Genomic DNA, 25,548 nt, shown 5'->3' on the forward strand with positions numbered 1-25,548 from the left:
GTCTTCTGCCCAAGAAGACAAACAAACCAACTCCCTTTTCTTCGCGCCGCCTCATTAGACTCCTGGATTGCACATACAATCACAACTCAGCGCACTCCCAACAGCTTGACTCCTTCCGGTGGATGCACCAGCCCGGCGGCAGGCTCCGCCCCGAGACCCGCCACATTCCCAGCAGGCGCCACGCGTGCGCCGTAGCCCCGCCTCTTGCGGCGCAGTGATGGCGGAATTGGACATAGGGCAGCACTGTCAGGTGGAGCATTGCCGGCAGCGAGGTGATCTAGCAGTCCTTAGCTCCGGGCATGGTAGACTGGGTCCCACTGTGTCTTCACGGATAGTGGTGGCGGGTGAGGCGGGGGTGGATGCTGGGGCGGGGTGAAGTCTGAGGCAGGGTGGATTCGTCTTTCTTGGGTCTACAGTGAGATGTGCTGGTATTTTTTTCTTGCCCCAGAGCCTTTGGAAGAGACTTGTGGTCTCTTCAGAAGCGAACCATGCAATTTCCGAAAACATGCCTTGCAGTGTTCCCTTTGTTTTTCGAGTGTGCCTGGCCAAGAACTTGTGTCCTTCCTACTCCTTTTTGATGTCGGGAGACTTGTGTTCCCTTCTGGTCTCGCCACTACAACCTTGGTCAAGCCACTTTCCAAACTTTTTATTCTGTTACTTACCTGTCAGATGGAGTTGGGCAAGGCCAGTTTTTCACCTGTCTTCGTGGCTTCTCGTGAGAATGCCCTTAGCTTTTAGCAGATTCTCATCCTCAGACTATTCTGCTAAATGATCTTTATGCTCACTCAGTTCTGCCATTCGTTGATTGAATATTGTTGACTCAACAAACATTTACCAAGCATCAATTTTGGTGCTGGAACTACATGGGAGAGTATAAAATACAGTCTTTTCCATAGAAAATCTTTCAGGATAATGTGCATTTTGGAGCATTAGTAAGGCGATGTTCTCTCTACAGTTAACTGAGAGCCCAGTCTAATAGCCAGTGGTAGTGTGGCACAAGCTTTAAGATGTCCTACACGTGGACAGGGAAGTTTCCAAAGCATTAGAGCCATACAGAATGCTCAGTCTTTGGTATCTGGGTTTTGTTTCCAATGTGTGCTGTCACAGTTGACAGTTACTACATAGGGTGGCAAATAGGTTTCATCTCTCATTGCAGCTTCAGTTATTGGTTGTAGGTGAAAAGAGGACTCCCGAGATTTAGCCCAGTTTTATTGGGAATGCCACAATGGTTTAGTGGTACTTGCTTTGGGGGGGTGGGGAAGGGCACACTACCCTCTATGTTCTTCTAACTTACAGTTTTTATGTGTATATTTTACCACTGGCTGTCATCGCCAGCCATTCAGAAAACCTGTATTTCCTTTCATAGAGATCTCTCATAGAGAAGCTTAGCCAATTGGTTTTGACTGTAAGTTATGTTTATCTCTGATATACCTGATTGCTAAGTCCGTGGTATCTGCCAAATTCAGGGATCTTTTAAAATATAAATATATATGAAATGAGTCCAGGGTTTACCTCTTCGGAGTAATTGAGAGAGGGTTAGGTTTTAGAGAGTATTAAGTGAGTATCCTAAATCTCACTTAGCTTCTGTATGGATAGAAAGATAGTTTCCTACCTTGATCTTAACTCTTCCCTCTAGGTCCTTTTGGTCTGCATTTAATATCTAATTCATCATCATGAGTTTCAAAATAGCAAGCATGTATAATTTTTCCAGTTTGAAAGAGACATAGAAGTTAGAATATTACATGCTTCAGTTTCTTCTTGTTGACAAATGAATGCATACCTTTTTTGGTATGCAACATGCTCACAGTATCATACCTCAGAACAACAGTGTCAATTCACTTAGCTTACTTCTGAGGTAGAAGAACTGTATTCAGACCCCCTGGTCTTACAAGCACAATTATCCAGGGATCCCTTTGGGTTATGATAGGACCTCTTTCTGTTTTGGTTAAGGTCCCCTATAGGATGAGACCTTTTCGGGGCAACTGTAGTCTTCTCTAAAATGTACCTTTTGTTTTCACTTTATAAAAGTGTGATTGGACATACTAGCTTCACTTGACTATATAGTTTCAGGTGCACAATATATAGATTTAGCAATTCATTTACTGCTCGGTGCTTACCATGATAAATGCAGTCATCGTTGTCACCATCCAATGTTATTATAATATTAATGACTACATTCCTTATGCTTTTCATTTGTGACTTGATTATTTTATAACTGGAAGTTTGTATCTCTTAATCCCTTTATCTGTTTCACCCATTCTCCCACCCACCTCTCCTCTGGCAACCAGCAGTTTGTTTTGTGTACTTAAGAGTCAGTTTTTTTGTTTGTTTCTGTTTAAAGTTCCACATGTAAGTGAAATCATATGGTATGTCTGTTCTGTCTTATTTCATAGTGATACCCTCTAGTCCATGCATGTTGCCACAAATGGCAAGGTCGCATTCTTTTTTATGGCTGAGTATTATTCTGTAATATATTTACGTACCACATCTTTTTTTTTTTTAAGATTTTATTTATTTATTTGTCAGAGAAAGAGAGAGTGAGTGAGCGCACACAAACAGGCAGAGGGGCAGGCAGAGGCGGAGAGAGAAGCAGGCTCCCTGCCGATTAATGAGCCCGGTGCAGGACTCGATCCCAGAACGCTGGGATCATGACCTGAGCCAAAGGCAGTGGCTTAACCGACTGAGCCACCCAGGCGTCCCTTACGTACCTCCACTCATCTATCATTGGACACTTGAGTTGTTTCCATATCTTGGCTATTGACAATAATGCTGCAGTAAACATAGGGGTGCATATATCTTTTTGAATTAGTGTTTTCATTTTCTTTAGGTTAATGCCCAGTAGTGAAATAATTGAATCATATGGTATTTCTATTTTCTTTTTTTTAATGGTATTTCTATTTCTAATTTTTTTTTAAAGAGCCATTGTGACAGGTATAAGGTGATATCTCATTGTGGCTTTGATTTGCATTTTCCTGAGGATTAGTGATTTAAGCATCTTTTCCTGTATCTGTTGGCCATTCTTATATCTTCTTTGGAGAAAGGTCTATTTAGGGCCTCTGCCCATTTTTTAAAATCAGGTTGTTTGTTTTTTTTTTATCTTGAATTGTATAAGCTCTTTATATATTTTGGATATTAATCCCTTCTCAGATACATCATTTGCAAATATCTTGTTCCATTCAGTAGGCTGCCTTTTTGTTAATGGTTTCCTTTGATGCACAAAAACTTTTTTATTTGTTATAATTCCAAGTTTATTTTGTTTTTACCTTTGCCTTAGGAGACTTACCTAGAAAATGTTGCTAATGCTGATGCAAGGAAGGAAATTATTGCCAGTATTTTCTCCTAGGAGTTTCATGGTTTTAGGTTTCACATGTAGGTCTTTAATACATTTTCAGTTTATTTTTATGCCTGGTGTAAGAAATTTTTTTGGTTTCATTCTTTAACAGGTAGTTGTTTAGTTTTCCCAACACCATTTTTTTTTTTAAAGATTTTATTTATTTATTTATTTGACAGAGAGATCACAAGTAGGCAGAGAGATAGGCAGATAGAGAGAGGAGGAAGCAGGCACCCTGCCGATGTGGGGCTCGATGCAGGGCTCAATGTGGGGCTTGATGTGGGGCTCGATCCCAGCACCCTGGGATCATAACCTGAGCTGAAGGCAGAGGCTTTAACCCACTGAGCCACCCAGGTGCCCCAGCCAACACCATTTATTGAAGAGACTGTCTTTTTCCCATTGTTTAATCTTGCTTCCTTTGTAGTAAGTTAGTTGACCATAATAAGATTTTAGACCACTGTTTTCATTTTCATTTATCTCCATGTATTTTTTAATTTCCTTTTTGATTTTTTGGTTACCCACTCATTGTTTGGTAGCATGCTATTTAGCCTCCAAGGATTTATGTTCCTTCCAGATTTTTTTTCTTGTAATTTCTAGTTTCATACCTTTGTGGTTAAAAAAAGATGCTTGATAATGATTTTAGTTTTCCTAAATTTATTGAGACCAGTTTTATGGCCTAATAGGTTAACTGTCTTAGAGAGTGTTCCATGTCCACTTGAATGTATTCTGCTGTTTTTGGATGGAATATTCTATGTATGTATTAAGTCCACCTGGTCTAATGTTTCATTCAAAGTTACTGTTTCCATATTGATTTTCCGTTTGGATGATTAACCCATTGATGCAAGTGAGTTGTTAAAATGCCCCACTATTATTGTATTGCTATCAGTTCTCCCTTTGTTAGTAATTGCTTTATGTTTTTGAATGCTCTTATGTTGGGTATATACATACTTGTTATATGCTCTTGTTGGGTTCCTTTTATCATTATGTATCTTTGTCTCTTGCTTCCATGCTTGTTTTGAAGTCTATTTTGTGTGCTGTAAGTATTTTGGCTTCCATTAGCATGGTATGTTTTTCCAGCCCTTCACTTACAGTTGTATGTGTGTCCTTCACATTGGAGGGAGTACCTTGTAGGCAGCATCTAGATGGATTTTGTTTTTTAATCCATTTGGTTGCCCTGTATCTTTTGATTGGAGCATTTACTCCACTTACATTTTTTTTTTTAAAGATTTTATTTATTTATTTGACAGAGATCACAAGCAGGCAGAGAGGTGGGCAGAGAGAGAGGAAGGGAAGCAGGCTCCCCGCTGAGCAGAGAGCCTGATGCAGGGCTTGATCCCAGGACCCTGGGATCATGACCTGAGCCGAAGGCAGAGTCTTTAACACACTGAGCCACCCAGGCCCCTCGACTCCACTTACATTTAAAGTAATTATTGAACAGTATGTACTTATTGCCATTTTGTTACTTGTTTTTTGGTTGTTTTTGTAGTTCTCTTGTTTTTTCTTCTCTTGCCCTCTTGTGGTTTGATGGCTTTCTTTAGTGTTAGGTTTAGATTCCTTTCTCTTTATTTGTATATATCTCTTATAGGTTTTTGATTTGTGGTTATTTTGAGGTTCGTAACACGCATGTGGCAATTTATATTAAGTTGATGTGGTTGCTTAAGCTTGAACACCATTCTAAAAGGATTATATTTTTATTCGCCCACCCACGTATGTATATGTCATATTTTACATCATTTTGTGTATAATTTGTCTTATTTTTGTCGATACAATTCATGTTACTGCTTTTCAACCTCCATGCTGGTTTTATAAGTGATTTTTGTCTACTACCTTATATGTTTACTCTTACCTGTGAAATATTTTCCTTTCATAACTTTCTTCTAGTAGGGCCTTTTCTTTCTACTCAGAATTCTCTTCAGTGTTTTGTGTAAAGCTCATGTAGTGGTGATGAACTCTAAGTTTTGTTTATCTGGATGATAGCTTTGCTGGATAGAGTGTTTTTGGTTGCAAGATTTTTCCTTTCAATACTGCAAATATATCATGCCACTATCTTGTGGCCTATAAAATTTCTGCTGGAAAGTTAGGTAATAGCCTTATGGGGTTTTCCTTGTATATACCTGTTTTTTTTTTTTTTTGTTTGTTTGTTTAAGTTTTTCTTCCTGCTTTTAAAATTACCCTTTTGGGAAGGGGGTAGGAGAGGCAAAAGGAGAAGAGAGAGAACATTAAGCAGGCTCCATGTCCAGCATAGAATCCAGTGCAGAGTTTGATCTCATAACACTGAGATCATGACCTGAGCTTTAATCAAGGGTCAGATGCTTAACCGACTGAGCCGCCCAGGTGAACCTAAAATTATCTCTTTTTCATTACTTTTTGCCATGTTAATTATTATGTGTCTTGGTATGGACCTCCTTGGGTTCATCATGTTGGAGGTTCTCTTTGCTTCTTGGATATGGATGTCTGTTTCCTTCCTCAGATAAGTTTTCTGCCCCCTTCTCTTTTTTTCTGGGATCCCTATACTGTGAATGTTAGTATACTTGATGATGCTGATTTCCTCTATCCTATTTTAATTTTTTATTATTTTTTCTTTTTTACTCTTCAGCTTGGTTGCTTTTCATTATCCTGTCTTCTGAATTTGTGGTCTGTTCCACTGCTCCCCTTATCTGTTCTCTTTAGTGTGTTTTTTATTGCAGCTATTAAATTCTTCATCTCTGACTGGTTCTATTTTACATTTTCTCTAACTATGTTGAAGTTCTCTGAATTTCATCCACTCTTTTCTCAAGTCCAGTGAGTATCTTTGTGACTGTTACTTGTTTTCATTATTGGGTATATTGCTTATCACAGTTTCTTTTAACTCTTTTGCTGTGCTTTTTTGTCCTGTTCTTTAATTTGGGACATATTTTTCTCTCATATTGTATAACTCTGTTTCCATGTATTTAGGAGGTCAGCTATGTATCTTGGTCTTGAAAGTTAGTGTACATGTGTTGAAGAGGTCCTGTGGTGCTTGTAGTACAATGTCACCTGGTGACCAGAACCAGGTGCTCTGGGGTGTCTTCCCTGTGGGCTGCATGTGCGCTACTGTTGTAGCTGAGCCTCATTTGCCTTTAGCCCTGTAGGTTGCAGTGACCTACTTTGCTTCCTGTGGGCACACTGGGTAGAGTTTGGTTCCTGCACTGTTGAGAGGCCTTGGTGGGCTTGGAAGTGGCTGAGCCAGCATTCAGAGTAGGTGTGTGCAGACAGCCTCTATGGTCCAACTGAATGGTGGGGCTTTCTCCCTGTGTGGCCTGTTAAAAGCTGTTAGAACTTTGGGTGTGCTCTGTGTGGGATTATCCCCCACTTCCCTAGGGCAGGAGTCACCTTGGAGTGGCACTGGTCCCTGCTGGGACTGCTTGGAGAGACGGCAGGAGAGGAGCCACTTTGGAGGGAGTCTGCTGAGGTGAGCGGATTGGATGGAGTAGGAAGGCAGGTGAATGCATGGACAGAGGAACCCTCCTAGCAAGGTAGTTGGAGAGTGTTAGTGCTGGTTTCTCCAAGGGCCCTGCTGTCTAACCTGGGAGAGGAAAAGAGAAATGGTGCCCTCTAGCACTTCTGTTCTTGGAGAAGTCTGAGGACCCTGTCCCTCTAGCGCACATTCTGAGATTAGTAAATAAATTGCCTTCATGAATACCCAGGTGTTTTTCAAACTATTTCTGTGCTAGTTGCCAGCAGTTACTTATTCTAGCTTTTTAAGGGTGAGGACTCCGTTTACTATTGCTTCCAGCTCTAAGAGATTTTTAAAATACTTGGAGATGACCCCTGCTGATTTTAAAAGCTTGTGAAGTTTAGTCTCACTGGTTTTCAAAGCCTGATATTATAAGGACTTCTCTTCCCAGTGCAGGTTCCCAGTAGCTGGGGTGCTTAGTATGGGCTCTGATCCTCTAGCTTCTCTGTGCTTGTGTCCCTATTTATGTCTAGTCTTACTGCAGGTTTGGATCCCAACTGTGTCTCCACTCCTCCTACCCTTCCAGCATGTCCTCCCTCTGTAGCACTAAGCATGGAAAGTCTGTTTCATGTCTTCAGGTGTTTTTCAGGTGTAGCTTTTATCTTGGTGTATCTGTGGGAGGAGATGAGCTTAGGGTCCTCCTACACTGTCATCTTCTCATTGCCCCAAAACTTCACTATTAAACACTTGGCTTAGCATTGCTAGGTTAGTAAACTGTGAAGTCAGAATTGAAACCTAGGATTTTCACTTCAAATGCAGGATTTTTGCAGCATACAGTACTCAGAAACAACACATAATAAATCTGGGCATCCAAAAAACTCCAGTACTTTTTTTTTTTTCTGATTTAGCACACTACTACAAAGAACATTTAATCTCCTGATAATCCAGTCATTCCCGGAGTGCTTGAGGTTGTGATAGCTTTTACTTAACCACTACTTCCTACACTAGGATATAGGTCAAAAAGAAGAGTTCTTCTATAGATGTAGTTCAGTACTTTAAGGATCTTTTTGTTTAAGAAAACTACGTCAAAATCAGATACTGACCAATGCATATAACATTTTCCCCTCAATTTTAGATTTTCTTCCTTTTGTATGTGATGGTTGTTCAGGAGTATTTTGGTAAGTTAAATTTTTATACAGGATTTGGGAGTAATTTTAGTGTTTGTAATATGAGATTTATTTCTGAAAAGCAGAATGATTTAGTTAAATAGTCACTGATATATTATAGTAATTACTTAGAAAATATAGTCCTAGGCTCTGATTACTTGCGCATACATGTGGGTAAACTTTAAACTTTCAGAAATGAATTTGTCTGTGTGATTTTATATAAAAGTTTTATTGTGGTCTTGTAATCATAAGGAGAGAACATAGCGACAATATAAAGAATATGGTAGAAGGGACTCCTGGGTGGCTCAGTCAGTTGAACATCTGCCTTTGGCTCCTGGTCCCAAGATTGAGTCCTGCATCTGGCTCCTTGCTCTGGAGGGAGCCTGTTTCACCCTCTGCCTGCTGCTCCCCCTGCTGGTGCACGTGTGCTCTCACTGTGTCTCTCTCTGACAAATAAGATCTTAAAAAAAAAAAAAAAAGATCAAGAGTAGGGTAGAAAACAATCCAGGTACTTCATTAATGAAAATGAAGAATCTAGCCTATACATTTCTTAAATTGGATATCACATGTCCTTTGCACATATATCATATGCAAGATAAAACCTGGGAACTAACCAAAGACTTTGAAAAAGTTCTTTTCTTTGTAACTAACCTTTGGTGTTTTAGGCCTTTTTTTTTAAGATTTTATTTAAGAGATAACATGAGCATGAGTGGGGGTATGGGCAGAAGGAGGAGAGGAAGAAGCAGGCTCTCCACTGAGCAGGGAGCCCCATGCAGGACTGGATCCCAGGGCCCCTGGGATCATGACCTGGGACGAAGGCAGATGCTTAACCCACTGAACCACCCAGGTGCTTCCGTGTTTTAGGCATTTAACTTATTAAATAGAACATGGAAAAAATTAATTATCTTCAGAAGATAACTCAAAGATTTATTAGGATTAAATAAAAATAATGCATATTTTTCAGAAGTAAAGCATTTCTTTGACATTTTATTCCTGATGGTTTTTGACGAATAAAAAGAATGAAAAGACTCTTTGTATTTGCATCCACCTTGAAGCACTCAGAGGCAGTTTAGAGTGGTGAATTGTTTTTATTCATATTGAAGTCGAACAGTTGGGTTTTGAAACTTTTGAGACTATAGATGCTCTTTTTTTTTTTTTTAAGATTTTATTTATTTATTTGACAGAGAGAGATCACAAGTAGGCAGAGAGGCAGGCAGAGAGAGAGGGGAAAGCAGACTTCCCGCTGAGCAGAGAGTCTGATGCAGGGTTCCATCCCACGACCCTGAGCTCATGACCTGAGCTGAAGGCAGAGGCTTAACCCACTAAGCCACCCAGGTGCCCCTAGATGCTCTGTCTTTAATTTGTCTGCAGTTTATTCTTATATGCAGAATTAATGTGTTGTGAGTATTCTTAATGATACTAACCATTAACCATCTAATGTAGTGTAAGTATTCTTAAGGATATTATCTAATTACTACAGTTATCTTTAAGCACATTACTGGATTGAATTTAAACTTTTTTTTTTTAATTATTTAAGCCTTGAACACAGAAGCAGGGAGTCACACAGCTGTCCTGAGGTATGTTACTAGTTCTAATAAAATGCTTGTATTTAATGTACTTTCATTTAGAATTTGAGTTTAAAACCAGTCAAGGTACCACAGATTAAAATTTGGCATACTAAACCAGTTATGTAAAGAGGCTCTTCTTAGTTCATTTTCTGTTATTTTGCTCAGTTTGTTTTAAAGAAAAATTGGTTTCCTTGGTATTTATAAATTGTTATCAATTTTAAATATTACGGTTAGGTTTAGGTAGCCTACTTACAGCTTTAGGCTCTATATTTATAAATCTACAATGGAGTTAACGTTTTCATCATATATTCCTTCAACCTTCACTGTTTTGTTCATTGTCCTTATTTCCTAGTGTTAGGATTCGGTATTTACAGATTGTTCTGACTCAATCAGCCTTAGATCACCAGGAACAAAACTTTAGTCCAATAAAATCCTCACTCCAGTTCTGATCAAATTGAAAGATTAATAAGAGCAGTTAGATCAAAGCCAAAATATCACTGTTACTACTCACAGAGGATAAACTGAGTGATGAAGCTTAGTGTAGTGTAATGCAGGCTGCAAAGGAAATCCAGAATTAGGCAGATTTTCCTACTAGTCACAGCTGCACTTCACCAGGTTAGGCCTCCTCCTAGAGAGCAGTTCAATTCCAAGAGGGAAGGAGAAAAAGCTGAGCCCACCATACCAAAGGTAATTTTCTTAAATTTATAAGTTGCTTCATCTCCTTTTGTCAGAGAAAGGAAGGAAGTTAAACTGAAGCCGGTTGATTTGGCAGAAAGCTTGTGCCTCACATTTTTCAGTTGATATTTTATTCCTGCCCAACATTTACCAAGCACTTTACTAAGGATTTTTATATCTGTTTTCTCACTTATAGAAAGTTAAATGAGCTTCAGTCCAAATCTGGTCCTTTGAGGTTTAGGTGATTTATGTTAGGAAAATAAAAATTAACGTTTTGATACTGTGCAAATTAATTGGAGAGTAGTCATATAGTAAACACATTGATGTTTCTTCAGCCTGTTAATCTCTGTGCTTTCCTTTTTCTTACGATATCACTTGATTTCTGTGTTTCTCATAGAATGTCAATTAAGATCTCCTTAGATGAAATGAAAATAATTTTACCATTAGATCAAATTTGGAAAAATAGTCAATTCCAACAAGATATAACTACCATTTCTATAGAGGAATGCCCTTTGGCTGTAGATTTTAAGAGATTATTTCACTAAATTCATTCAATTCTAAAAATCTAGTTACTTAAAACTCAAACTAGCCTGACCTGGATTTTTTTTTTAGTCTTGTAAAATCTCTTCTTCCTCAATATTTGCTGGTAATTTAATAATAAATGCAGAATAGAGCATGTAGCATGTAGAGAATGTATCATTGTAAAAGCCATCCTTAACCTTCTGTATCATGGATAAATATACTTTTAGGTTTTCTCATACATATATATAATATATATTTAACTTCCTAAAATCAGCATAGAAAGTAGCTATGACTTGCCATTTGAGGGTTGATGAAATGATCACCTAAACATATTATTATGGGGGCATCCTCGGATTAGAAGACTAAAATTACGAAGAGTAACTGAATAGTCATTTTAACTTGACTTAGAAGATAAATATACCATAGTAAGAAAGTTATGAAAATGTAGAACAGTCAGCAGAGTAATCCTTTCTCACACCTTATTATAATCTGTTATGTGAGAGTATGTAAGTTGTTCTGACAAGTTTAAGCAAAAGCGATATGAATATTGCCTTCCAAAATAGATGTTGATTTGCTTTAAATGTGAAATATATAATGCCATTCTCCCCTTTCTACATTTTTCAGGTGACTGTAATCAATGAGAAACTGAAGTCAGATAAGCCTACATCTTACCCATGCTCATTCAAGGACTGTGCTGAAAGAGAGCTTGTGCCAGTTAAATGTCCTTATTGTGAGAAGAATTTTTGCCTGAGGTGATCACTGAGATCATTCAAATTCTGTGTATCTGTTTAAGTTGTATGCAAATACATGAACTAGTGTCACTCTTCTGTTGCTCATAGGCACCGTCATCAGTCGGATCATGAATGTGAAAAACTGGAAATTCCTAAGCCTCGTATGGCTGCCACTCAGAAACTTGTTAAAGACATTATTGGCAAGTATCTAGAAAGCTTGTTTTGTTGTTTCCTTACCACTGTATATTTGTTACAGAGTATTGCTTCTTTGATCAGCTCACACATTATGGAAGGTGTTTTTATGGCCTCAATGTTTGTAACTTGGTATAGATTTTGATGACATTTTTGTGACCATATTCCTCACAAGGGCTATGTGACCCGTGAAAAACTGGGAATTCTATGGATGTGCCCTACCAGATGTTCTCTTTTACTGGGCCACTTAGATCATCTGGTTAATTATGGCTAGACATGGTATTCATAATGCCAGTGTAATGGTTTCCTTTCTTTAAATATGAATCTTAAGTCTCATCAGCTGTCCTATGAATGCTGCTGATAATCTGAAGCACCAGGAAGAATGTGTCTGTGACTTAGACCAGTCTCTCTGGCAATATGTTCAGAATTTTCATTCTGTATTGGCATAGTACCTTCATTTAAGATCTTTTAGAGCCAAATCTCAAAGTTTTCTGCAGAAGTATTAGGGGTTGTTTTGGATTAGATGGGTTTAAATTGGAAAAAAAAATCACGGGGCACCTGGGTGGCTCGGTGGGTTAAGGCCTCTGCCTTCAGCTCAGGTCATGATCTCAGGGTCCTGGGATCGAGCCCCGCATCGGGCTCTCTGCTCAACGTGGAGCCTGCTTCCCTTCCTCTCTCTCTGCCTGCTTGTGATCTCTGTCTGTCAAGTAAATGAATAAAATCTTTAAAAAAAAAAAAAAAAAGAAAAGAAAAAAGAAAAAAAAATCACGTAACAGTGAGTTTTTTGATATGGGGATTGCTTAAGTCAACCTCACTGTATTTTTTTAAATTAGTAGAGCTCTGGAAAATGTAATATAAAAATTCTATGTGCCTATATACTTATACTTATTTCTTAGATTCTAAGACCGGAGAGATAGCAAGTAAACGACGGAAAGGTGCAAAAAATAGTGAAACAGCTGCAAAGGTAGCATTGATGAAATTAAAAATGCATGCTGATGGAGATAAGTCATTGCCACAGGTGGGTCTCAGAGATTTTTGGAAAACAGAAATGTTTCAAATATGGCTGAAGCTCCCTTTTTACTCTTCGCACCCATCAAGTAACAGCTAATCTGAACCTGATACATATTGTTACTAGTATTATATGGTATATACTTTTGAATTTTTTCCACTTTACAAAGTGTCAGTGAACCATCTGTATTCTTTTTCAACCTTTTCTTTTCACTTGGCATCATGTTTTTAACAATTACCCATGCAGATACATTTAGTCTAGTTCATTCATTTTGATATCATTTTGATAGGTGCACATTATTCCATAGTATGAATATACCACGATTTATCCATTTTCCTAATGAATAGGCTCAGATTTTTTCAAATTTTTTTGCTATTACAAACTGTTCTAGTAGTGAACATCCTTGTGTATGTGTGAGAACATTTTTCTAGGCTGGTCCCTTTAAGACTCCATAATATCAATTATATTTTATATAATATCCCAGTACATATGTACATACGTGCATACATATGTATATATGTACCTTAACACAGTTTCAGTAAGTAATACCTAGTTCTGTTGTATACTAGCCTTATGTGTTACATACTCTGCTGTTTTTTGTTCTGTTTCATTTTAAATATTGTTGATCTTACAACCCTTAAAGGATGGAGACCATCAATCAGATTGAAAAATGCTGCTTTAAGGAATATATCTAGAAATAGAAAAGCTGGGTCATGGGATTTCCTCATCTTCTGTTTTACTAGATAGTATCAACTTTCTGTTGTCAGTGGTTGTACAGATTATCTCTTTCCTATAGTATCTGAGAATTTTCAGTGTTTCTTGTTTCTATCTTACTGAAGTTTGAAGTTGAATTTCCTTTATGACTAATAAGGTTCAGTTACTTTGCATTGATTTATTGGCCATTTTATGTCTGAACTATTCATGTCCTTTGCACATTTTTTCTGTTGGGTGTTTTCCCCCCACACTTTAAAAAAGGGTTATAGGATTTTTTATATATTCTGAATTCCAATGCTTTCTTGGGTACACGAGTTTCACTTATCTTTTTAGTCTATGGCTTGTTTTCACTTTGTTTTTGACTCTTTAGTGGTTCAGACTTTAGAATTTTAATGTACTCAAATTTAATTTCCTTAAGATTTGTACTTTTTGAAATAAGTTATTTTCTTATATCATCCTTTTAAAAGTTAAAACAAAAATTATCAACTCTTTGTTCCATTTGGAACTTAGTTGTAAGTGAAGTAGATCCTCCCCCCCCGCCCCAAGTAGGGTTCTATACATTTGTTCTATACATTTAGGATTAATTTATGGATCTCAGTTCAGTTCCTTTGGTCTGTTTGTCTGTCTTTGCATTAAGAGCAAACTGTCTTAATTAAGTTTTATAATAAGTAGGACAAGTCATTCCACCTTATTCTTTGCTTCCAACCACATCTGTTCTTGGCAATTTATTCACTTGTAAACATTTTAGGATCACTTTGTCCTATTCTTTGAAATTGCAATTTTGATAGGAATTCTTAAATTTTAGATTAGCAGCAATTGACATCTTTTAGAGTTTTGATTCTTCCCATCCACATCTAATGATGTCCAGTTTTTCTTTAGGTCTTTTTTTAAAATGTCTTTAACATTTTATAATGTTTATACATATTTATATATTTTAGGCTCCTCATCATTTTTGTTGCCATTTTAAGTGACAGCTTTAAAAAAAAATTACATGTTCCTAATGGTTATTGCTCATTGTTGTATGTTGTCTTTCTGTCTAGCAAATAACCTTTTTAATAGTTCCCATAGTTTGTAGATTTTCTGGGATGTTTTCTGTGTAGCTATGTCTTCTGTGAATGACAGTTTCATAGTTTTCTTCCCCCCCCCCAAATTTTCTTTTCTTCTTCTCCTAATTTATCTTAGTGCATTGGCTGAGATCTCCAGAAGTCTTGAAATAATGTGGGTGAGAGTAGGCATCTTCATCATTTTTCTGACTTTATTGCAAATGACTTTAACATTTATCATTAAATGTGTGTTTGCTATAAGTTTTGGTAGTAGCCTTTATCAGGTTAGCAGTACTTATTTCTCTTCCTAGTTTGCAAGGAATTTATATCATGAATAGGTTTGAACTCTTACTGTAAGTTTTTTCTACATCCAGTAGGATAATTGGGTGTCTTTTCTTACCTTACAAATGTTTTAAATTACATTAATCGATATTTTTGTTGAATCACCCATATATTCCAGAATAAACTGCTTGACTCTGGTATGTAATTCTTCTAAAATGCACTGCTAAGTGATTAGCTATTATTTAGTTTTTGATATTAGTACCAATATTATACACATAAAATTGAGTAGCTTTCTTTTTTATTCTTTGAAATCTTTGCAGTGAGTGGGGTTGTTTTAAAGGGTGTTAACAACTTTTGAATCTGTTGCCTTTTTTGAGGGGAGAATTTTGAATACTATTTCAATGTGTTACGTGGTTTGTGGTTTATTTGAGTAGTCCTTTCTTCAAAATTTTGGTACATTTTTTTAAAAGGATTTTATTTATTAGAATTGGAGTACCCAAGTATGGAGTAGGGGAGGGGCTGATGGAGAGGGAGGGAGAGAATCTCAAGCTGACTCCTCATTGAGTGCAGAGCCAGTGTTTGGGCTCAGTGTCAGGACCTTGAGATCATGACCTGAGTTGAAATCAAGAGTCAGGACACTTAAGCAACTGAACCACCCCAAATTATAGTAAACATTAGTAAACTTCCTGTTTAGTGTAGATTTTTAGTTTATTGTTACAGAGTTGTTCAAGTTATTTTCTTATGTTCCAAAATCTCTATTTGTGCCTTTAGTAGTCATTCCATTTCATTGTTAATATTTTTTATTGATATTTTGTTTACCCCTTGAACAATCTTGCTAGAGGTTTGTGTATGTGTGTTTTAATTTATGTTTTAGTTGTTTTAGAGAACCATATTTTGGTTTTAGTACTCTCTTTACTGTTTTGTTTTTGCCTTTATTTTTTTTCTTTTCTGTGTCACTGGATTCTTTTATATTATTTCCTTTTATCTACTTTGTTTAGATTTTCTGATCTTTTTCCATTTTCTTGCAGTGTATTTATTTTCAGCATACTTGTTTGGGTGTGGGGTTTTTTGTTAACTTGATAGTTTAAACAGAGAAAAGTTACAAGAGGAGTACAAAGAATTTTTCCATATTCTTTATCCGAAGGTACCGATTATTTACATCTTGCCCTTTTTGCTTAGTCATTTGCAGTCTTTCTCCTGCCACCACCTCTCACCCATTTGTGTGTATTCATATGCATGTCTGTGTGTGTATGTGCATACTAATTTTTGGTCTGATTGATCTATCAGTCTGAGACTGAGGGTGCTAAAATCTCCCACTATAGCTGGTTTTGTCGGATTTCTTTCTTGTAATTCTAATGGTTTCTCTATACATATTTATTATCAGGTACATGGAATTTCTTATATCTTTATGAATTTTGCCTTAAAGCTTATTTTGAATGATAGTACTGTTTCACTAGCTTTCTTTTAGTGACTACTTAACTATTACATCTTTTTAAAATCCCTTTATATTTAACTTTTCTGTTTTGTTTTAGGGTGTCTCTTGTAAGCAGTATATAGCTGGACTTTGTTTTCTTTAATCCAGTTTGATAGTATCTTTTATAGGTGAGTTGAATCCATTTATATTGTGATCATTGATACATTTGAACGTATTTCTTCATCTTATTTTGATCATCAACCTTTTCCTTTGATTATTTCCTCTCTCCTCACAGCTTTTATATTGATTACATTTTCTGTATTCCTTTTTAGTCTGCTGGTTTAAAACCATTGATTATAGTCATTGTTGGGTGATTATTTCTTAATATTTTCCCTTTTTTTTGAAAACTTGATTTGATGGTTTTAAAATTACAAATGTAGTACATGCTTTTACAAGTGTAACTTTTAAAAGATGTATAAAGGGAAAAACCAACACACCATCCTCAGCCCATGTCCTTCCCATTAAGGCAGTGGTTCTCAATTGAGGGTGATTTTTGTCCCCTAGAGGTGCTTGTCACAACCGGACATGGGGATCCTATGGTATCTAGTGGATGTAGGCCTGAGATGCTGTAAAACCTCCTATTATGCATCGGACTATGGCCACAGTAAAGAATTTTCTGGTCCAGAATGTCAGTAGTGACAAGGTTGACAAGGGCTGCCCTAAGGTATCCAATAATATATTGTTCAGATTACTTTGCAGTTGTTTCATTACTGAAACATAATAGTAAAAATTTGTATAGCGCTTACTTTGTTCCAGGCCCTCTACTAACGCATTTAATCATTGCAAGGAGCTTCTGTTGTAGGCAGTATTATTTCTGTCTAAAAGGTAAGAAAATTCAGGCACAAAAAGGTTAAGTAATTCGCTAGTAGCATAGCTGCTAAGTGGGGAACTACCAGTTGAAACCAGGTGGGCTGGCTTCAGAAACCATGTTCTTAACACAGGTGATAGTTTATCGTGGGGAATGCCACAGGTCTGTAGCTGTAACTTTTCTCCTTGCATTAATGCGTGTTTGTGTTTAGACACATGTACTTACATATATTTTATATATATATATATACACACACACACACATATATATGTGTGTGTATATATAATATATATGTATATTATATATGTATATGTGTGTATATATATACACACACATCCATGTGTATATGTGTATACATATAATTTTACATAAATGGAAATGTTTACTTGTATATGTATGCAAACACAATGTATCTTTTGGTCATTATTTCATTATTTTATAAAAATGGCATCATATCATTTAGTCACCACTTTTTTCTTTTTTAATACTCAGTATATATCAGGCCCTGGGGATACAAGAGTAAATAAAAGTCCTTGCCAACATGGAGTTTATATTCCAAGAGGTGAGAATGGCTATTAAATATTATATATGATGCCATGTCAAATAGTGATTATGTCTATAAATAAAAGTAAGGCAGGTTTAGGTGGGCTATATATCATTATCTCTGTATATTCTTTTCATTCATGCCCAGCAGAAATTCCCTCAAGGGAGCTGGTGTGGCTTTAAATAGTTCTTTAAAAAACTAGGTAAATACTCCAGTGTGGATATACAGGTTTTTATTTTTTATTTATTTATTTTTTTTGCCATTTTTCTCTTGATGAACATTCAGTTTGTTTCTAGTTTTGGCTACTGTGCTAAATAGTCTCAATCTGGTTTCTTATTTCTGTGAGCTAAATTCCGAGGAGTGTTTGCTTGGTCAAAGGGTATGTGTATTTTAAATCTTTGTAGGTGTTGCCAAACTGCTTTGTAAAGAAGTTGTAACAATTTACATTTCTACTAGCAGCAGTTACTAAGTCAGCCTTTATTGACTGATTACACCATGCCAAGCATTGTTTTGTGGCTTTAAATTTTTTAATCTCTTAATACACACACCTCTGCTGGTATATTCCATAACTGGAAATACTGGAATATTCTGTATTCTGTGTCCTCATTTCACAGATGAATAATCTGAAGTTGTCTAAAATCACTCAGGATGAGGCTGCCCACCTACCCAGTTTAATATATTACCTCTTGGGGCCAGACATGAAAGGACCCTTTCCTCCTCCCTGGTTTGCAAGTAGCTGTTATCCTTTTTAGTGTTTTCCAATCTAATGCTATAAAAAGATATTTCTAATTGCTTTAATTCGCATGTCCTTGACTACTGTACAGTTTGAGCATCTTTTAATATATTTGTTGGCCATGTGTAACTGCTCTTTTAGTCACCCATGCATATCCTTTGATTATTTTTCTCTCTGGTTATTTATTAATCCATACTCATATCCTTTTATGTTGTTTGGTCAACTTATGAAAATTCTTGGAGTATAATAGATGTTCAATTTTTTTTATCTATAATCAGTCTGCTTTAGAAATTATTTTTTTCAAAATCTAATACATTGATTTTGCTTATGTATCTCATTGACATTATCAGTGGTTATTTTTTTCTAAGCTTTGCCTTTTTTTTTCTGCTCTGGTTTTCTTTATTTTTTAGCATCTTGCAAAATCCACCTGGAATTTGTTTTTAGCATAAACTATGAGCTAAGGACCCAATTTTATTTTCTTCCAGTTTTTTAGCTAATTTTGTCATCACCAATTATTAAATCATTTCTCCTATTGAAGGTGTTATTTGGTATTTCAATTCATAATAAGTTTAAGATTTATTTTTACTGGGTCTATTTTTGTATTTCCTATTCCACTCATTTTTTCTCATATCAGTACCGACTTGATATGATGCAATAGCTTTATAGAAAGTCCTAATATAATAATGTAAGTCCCATCTGTATTTTTTCTTAGCAGTTTTATTCTTTATTCACCCATATTATTCATCCTTATTATATTCAAATTAAACTTTATGGGTGGGGGGTTGGTCAAGTGGGTGAATGGGAGTGGGAGATACAGTCTTCCAGTTATGGAATGAATAAGTTATGGGAATAGGCACAGCATTGGAATATAGTCAATGATATTGTAATAGCATTGTGTGGGGACAGATGGCAGCTGTGTGGTGCACATAGCATAATGTATAAACTTGTCAAATCACTATACTATACACCTAGACTAATGTAATGTATGTCAACTATAGTAAAAACAAAACAAAATAAAAAAAAAAAAACCTCTTGGGATTTTCATGGTTGTCTTGATAGGACAAGGTTTTGAGTGACAGACTTCAGTAGGTAACTTTAAAGATTTTAGGCTCTTTGAAGGTGAAATGGAGAAACTGAGAGAAATCATTATAAATAGCAAGAGAGAACACAGCATAGTCTTAGATATGTGGCTTCCCATGCCCCCCCCCCCCAATTTCCCACAAGAATATAAGCTGTGAGTAATAGCGCCAATAGGATGTCAAAGTTTGGCCATTTATAAGAAGCCCTCTTTGGTATTCTCAGGAGGATTTATACCCTCTTGAACTCTTCCTCTTTGTAGTGGAGATTCTGGCTTCCTTCCTACCACTAGGTGTAAGCAACTGACGTAAAAGGTCCTAAATACATTATCTAGTGATTTCTGTAAGTTAGGTAAAGTAAAATTCACTCTCCCAGCTAGTTTGGACTACAAGAATGACTGAAATCATTCTGAGGGATTCACTTTGGATTTGCATTGTAGGATATGTAATGTTGTCTAAGAATCCTATAAGTCTTTTCATTTATTTAGCTCCTGTTTTGTCTTCTGTAACATTTTGTTTTTCTTCATTAAATCTTATTCCTTATTTTCAACCCTAATTATCTCATGGGTTTTGTTTCTGTTGTGAACAGAATATTTCCATCTACCTCTATATCCAGGTACTTACTGCCTATATAGAGAAAAAAAGGTGTTTCCTGTTCATCTTACTCAGTCATATCACCAAATTCTGTGATTTTTTTTTCTTTGCCTTCATTTCCTAGGTAAACAATCACACCCCACTAACAAATAAGGATAGTTTCAATTTTAATTTTTCAGTAATTATACTGCTTAATTCATCTTCTGTACTGTATTATCTAGAATCTCCACTGTAATGTTTTATAGCATATTAGGCATGTGCTTACATTTTTCACTTTTAAAATATATAATTACCAATTTTTCTCTCAGAATCTAAAGTTACTTAGCATTGTATCCTCTTGAATAAGACAAGGAGTTTGACATGCTTTCATGCCCAGTTGAGTGTGTCTCATCTCTTCATCTTTGTTCACACAGGATTCTTTTTAAAATAGTAGCTGTTAAAATTTACCAACATATTTTTTGAATTTCTCCTTTCCTTAAGACTCACTTTTATTTTGGCTAAAGTACTATAGTTCATTCCTTAAGAGTCTTCACTGGTAAACTTCAAGTCTTCTGGAAAAGCTCTTATTTTGCCCTCACTTGAGCTGGATTGTCCATTAGATTCTCTCAACTCTCTTAATACACTATTCATTGGTCCCTGTTTATTATTGAGGAAGCATCTGTCAATCTTGTGCTTTATGGGTAATCAGTCTCTTTTTGGTAGTTAGGAGTTTATGATATTTTCTAATTTTAGTGCAGTGTTTCTACGTATGAATTTATTTTGATTACTCAAGTTGGCCCTGGAAGTACATTTTTAATTTGACTTATTTTTTTTAACTTTTGGAAAATTATAGTCATTACCTCTGAATATTGCTTCTTTCTCTTAACTTTTGTTAGATATATTTTTGGGATTTATAATTTCTATCTTTATGTCTATTTGTGCTACATTCTAGAGGACTTTCTCAACTACCTCTTCCAATCAGTTAAACCTTTTCTTTGAATATTATTGAAATTTCTCCTGTTTGAGTTTATTTCAGAAACTATATTTTAAAAGTTTTATATTTCTCATTGGATCTTCATAGCTTGCCTTGTTTCGTTTCTGCCTATTTTTGATTCATACCTTTTTGGTCCGTTTTTACGGTTATATCCATAAAAGTATCGTTTTCAAGTTCGTTTAGTTCATCTGCCTATGGTAAGTTAACCTTTGTTTTGAATATCCATTTATAGATTCCACATGCCTGTCTCAAGTAGGAAGTGTTCCTGCTATATTGCTCAATGTGGTCACTCACCTCTCCCTCTTTGGCAATTTTGCACTTTCTTCCACTGGCCAGTCTACTCAGATTGTGCTTTTGCTCTGCAGAGCTTTGCAGATTATTATGGACCCATTTACTCAGTTGGAAGACCTTGGCTTTGTTCACTGTCAGGAGGTTCTCTCTGTGCTTCTTTGCCTTCCTAAATACTATTTTTTGTAAGCAGTATCTTAAGTTAGCATTCAGCAGCACCTTCTTCAGCGTCCTTTCCTGGAGCACAAACCCAGTGCTAGCCTCTGCTTCCAGGCAGTGAGTCCCATCCAGGTACTTCATCCCCGTGTGCCACGGTTGTTTCCCACTAACCCACAGCTGAACTTTTGACTACTGCTTTCTCTTCTGGAGCTTTGAAAGTCTATGGCTCAGCCTGCCTACCTGTCACTTGTGTGTGTTTGTTTCATTTCTGATCCTCACAGATGCTTGTCTTTTTCTTTTTTCTTTTCTTTCTTTCCTTTTTTTGGGGGGGGGGTGAGGCTGTAGCTTTTAAATTTTTTCCTTTTGTATTTTTTTTTTTTTTTAAGATTTTATTTATCTGACAGCGCAAGCAGGGGGAGCAGCGGGGAGAAGGAGAAACAGACTCCCTGCTGAGCAAAGAGCCCGATATGGGGCTTGATCCCAGGGCCCTGGGATCATGACCTGAGCTGAAGGCAGATGCTTAACCAACTGAGCCACCCAGGTGTCCCCAAAAACCCAAACTCCTAAAAAAAAAAAAAAAATCCCACTCCTTTCTAGTTTTTTTTTTTTTTTTTTTTAAAGATTTTATCTATTTATTTGACAGGCAGAGATTACAAGCGGGCAGAGAGAGAGGAGAGAGGAGAAAGCAGGCTCCCCATGGAGTAGAGAGCCCGATGTGGGACTCGATCCCATGACCCTGGGATTATGAGCTGAGCTGAAGGCAGAAGCTTTAACCCACTAAGCCAACCCAGGCGCCCCTCCCTTCTAGTTTTTGAACATAAAATCCCAGGAAAAGACCTTGATTGACCTAATCTTATGTCACATCTTATCTTTGCACAGACCACCGTAGCCTAGGGCCTTAGGTCCTATGCTATATGCATTTAGGTGGATTCTTGGGTACTGTGACTGATATTCCCACTAAAAGATACATCATTAGAGGGTAATCATCTAACCACAAGAAGAGAGGAAGACAGGTCACCGAACAAAAGCAGATGCTCTCTATTTATATATGTGAGTGTGTGTGTGTGTGTGTGTGTGTGTGTGTGTGTGTAATCTGTATTTTAACTTTTTATTTTTACAGAAAGAAAGAGTTTACTTTCACGTTTTCTTACCTAAGGGGAGCAAAGAGAAGAGCAAACCAATGTTCTTTTGCCACCGGTGGAGCATTGGGAAGGTCATAGACTTTGCAGCTTCTTTAACCAGTCTTAAAAATGATAATAACAAATTAACAGCTAAGGTAACAACTGGTTATAATTTTTCTTTAAAAGCTTTAGGATACCTGTATACCAGCATTTTTGTTTATTACAGTATGATTTATTTCCCTTAACAGAAATTAAGGTTATGTCACATTACTTCAGGAGAAGCCTTACCCTTGGACCATACTTTGGAAACCTGGATTGCTAAGGAGGATTGTCCTTTATATAATGGTGGAAATATTATCTTGGAATATCTTAATGATGAAGAACAATTTTTAAAAAATGTTGATTCTTACCTGGAATAGTCTTGTAAGGATTCAAGCCAGAAATGATGAGGAAAATTTTGTTAAGTCAGTTTATTTTACTACAAATTCTATATATATATATTTTATTTTTAAAAGTTGCTTTTTAACTTATTTCCATTGTGTCATAATTTACATTATCAGTTTTCTATTAAATTAAATTTGAATTTTTGTGTTAAAGTTTAACTATGAGCAGACATTCAATTATTAGCAAATTCTTATCTTTAGCTTTTATTAGGTTGTGCTTAGTACAACAAAAAGGTGTATTTCATTTCGTTAATGTCAGCTGTTGTGACGCTGCTGCATATCCTCTTTACTCTCGGATCTAAGCTGAAGGAATGACTCCTGTTTGGGACATTGCTACTTTTAAGGCAGAGGAAGAAAGAGATGGTTTTTAGAAAATACATGTATCAAAAAAAAAAAAAAGAGAGAGAGAGAGAGAGGGAGAGAGAGAAAGAAAAAGAGAAAATACATGTATCACTTTTGCTTTAAGTAAGTAACCTGGCCAAGCCTTGTATTATGAAGCTAGGGTATATAGTCTTAGCTATATATCCAGATGTATAAATTGATGTGTGTACATGATTCATAGAAACTTGGAGACCATCTAATTCATTCTGCTAAGTCTTTAGATGACGAATCTCAGGGGCAGGAAGAAGAAATTATTTTCTTGGTGTTCTCTTTACTGCCTTGGGGCATATCTGTCTGATAAAGGTCCTCCTCCAGTAGGATTTACCTTTTTTGTTTCTGTAAATGTATTACAAATGAGAGTAAGATGAAGTAGCACAACTTCATTACAGTATCTTTATATATATTAAAGCAAAATACATACCAAAAGGAATTATATTTTACCAGCCCATTAAAATGAATGCTTCTGACTGATCTGTCTCTTCCATCAGTACTCAACAAAGTACTACCATATAGAAGAAATAGAAGTGATTTCTTCTTTTCCCTATTTTGTTCTTTTTGGGAAAGACTTTGTCCCTTTTCTGTTTAAATTGTCATGGACACAAAGTAGCTTTACGTATAATTAAATAAAGGAATTAAACTCAGAATGTTCATCTCTTTGTATTTTCATGAAAGGAATGGAGATAACTTCTGACTTCTGTCAGCTACTTATATGTTCATTTATTAAGGTAATTATTGGAGTATGTACCAAATATAAGAATTTGATTGTAATTGCCACGGTGGATATAATGATGAGTTGTATGCATACTTACAAAAAAGGCTGTGTAGCAAATGCCAAATGAGTAGATAGACAGTAAATATAGATGTTCCAATGGTTATTTTATTAGAAACTAGAAGACCAGAAGTAGAAATAACCCTTAAATACATTCCCAGAGACCAGAAAGTTTTAATACAGACCTTAGCATCTGTCATAATTACTTACATGTAATAGGTGATCAACACATGCCTCATGAATTGAATTAAAGTTAAATATACCAGAAAAAACAGCAATGGGGGTTTGAGAAGAAGGGAGGTAAGATGGGCAGAAATTGAATTATACCCAGGGAGAATGAAGAAGAGGTCTTGTCAGTGATTAGAGAAAAGACAAAGCAGCGTGGAGGAAAAGACTTATGTCAGCAGGCAAAGGAGAAGTAAGTTAGATCAGGTCCCAGATAGTGTAGCAAACTAGTCTAGAAGAAACACACAGGTACCACCATCCTCAGAGACTGTAGGGACCAGGGGTTTCAGCATGAGCAATCATCTAGAAAACAAGATCGTGGGTAAGAAAGTCTCTCTAGCTTCTCATTTCTAAACTACAAAAATCAGACAGTTTTCTCAGGCTTTCTTTTGGGGTTTGCTTGAGTATGCTTAATGAAATTTTGGGGTTTGATGCCCCACCTAACCCTAGTATCTTTCTGCCTGCTTGTGGACAATTAGAATTCTAAGTAGAAACCCAAAAATGGGGGGAGGCTGTATTATATTTAGATATGTGTTTTTAAACCACGATGATATAAACCTCAGTTTAAATGTAATCAGCCAATAAATACGTGTAAATGATAAGAGTATCAGATTTTTCTCAGATTTGTCAGGTTTTTTTCCTGGCTGTTTTCAGGTAAGGAGAGGAGAAGGCTTGGAGAACATGAGCAAAGGGAAAGGTTGTTGATAGAAAGGGGAACAAAGCTGATATACTTCACACCCTTGACCTGGGCAACAAAAATTACAAATTAAGATATTAAGTCATACAGGTATAAAGATAGTTTTGGGTTCATTAAGTTTTTATGTCTGTTTTGTTTTGTAATTGTAAACTAGGCAACTTCCCTGGTAATTTAAGTGAGGTACTGCAGAAACATCAGTTCCATTCCCTATTTTCAGGTTGGTACAATGTGTCATGTTTTTCCTAATGTGGTACATGGAAACAAGAGGTATGACATACAGAATCTATTGCATTTGAAAGAGTAGCCTGTATAAATGGAATATTTAAAAGACCTATAAAAATGTTCAATAAAAATTGGTTTGACAACTTCTTGTCAAAAGTGGGGCAAATATTTTATCTGTAATACTTAATACATAACCTTCATAGTTTCATTTGATAAAGATTGTGTCATTATTGTATGAAGGATCCACTGAGATGATTATATGTTTGGAGACTACTAGATCTATAGGCTCAGTAGTAGACCATTGCAGTAGTTTTCTTTTCTTTCTTTCTTTCTTCCTTTCTTTCTTCCTTTCTTTCTTTATTTTGGCTTAGCATCAGAACTCCCTCCTCTTGT

General features: G+C 36.3%; 1 protein-coding gene across 2 annotated transcripts; it reads left to right on the plus strand.

Annotated features, from left to right (window-relative positions):
- The first annotated feature begins 217 nt into the window (after positions 1-217).
- On the plus strand, positions 218-25,410 carry ZFAND1 (zinc finger AN1-type containing 1). 2 transcript variants are annotated; one of them, XM_045997085.1, is made up of 8 exons: positions 218-344; positions 7,882-7,924; positions 9,450-9,489; positions 11,302-11,429; positions 11,517-11,608; positions 12,497-12,618; positions 22,418-22,573; positions 22,667-25,410. In XM_045997085.1, exons 1-8 carry the CDS (start codon positions 218-220, stop codon positions 22,835-22,837), a joined length of 879 nt encoding a protein of 292 aa, XP_045853041.1. In that variant the 3' UTR covers positions 22,838-25,410. The 2 variants fall into 2 exon arrangements, with proteins under 2 accessions (XP_045853041.1, XP_045853122.1); XM_045997166.1 differs by having other exon boundaries at positions 218-272; positions 22,667-25,409.
- Positions 25,411-25,548: the final 138 nt, after the last annotated feature.

Source organism: Meles meles, chromosome 1 (assembly GCF_922984935.1).
Source record: "Meles meles chromosome 1, mMelMel3.1 paternal haplotype, whole genome shotgun sequence".
In the NCBI taxonomy this organism is placed as follows: Eukaryota; Metazoa; Chordata; class Mammalia; order Carnivora; family Mustelidae; genus Meles; species Meles meles.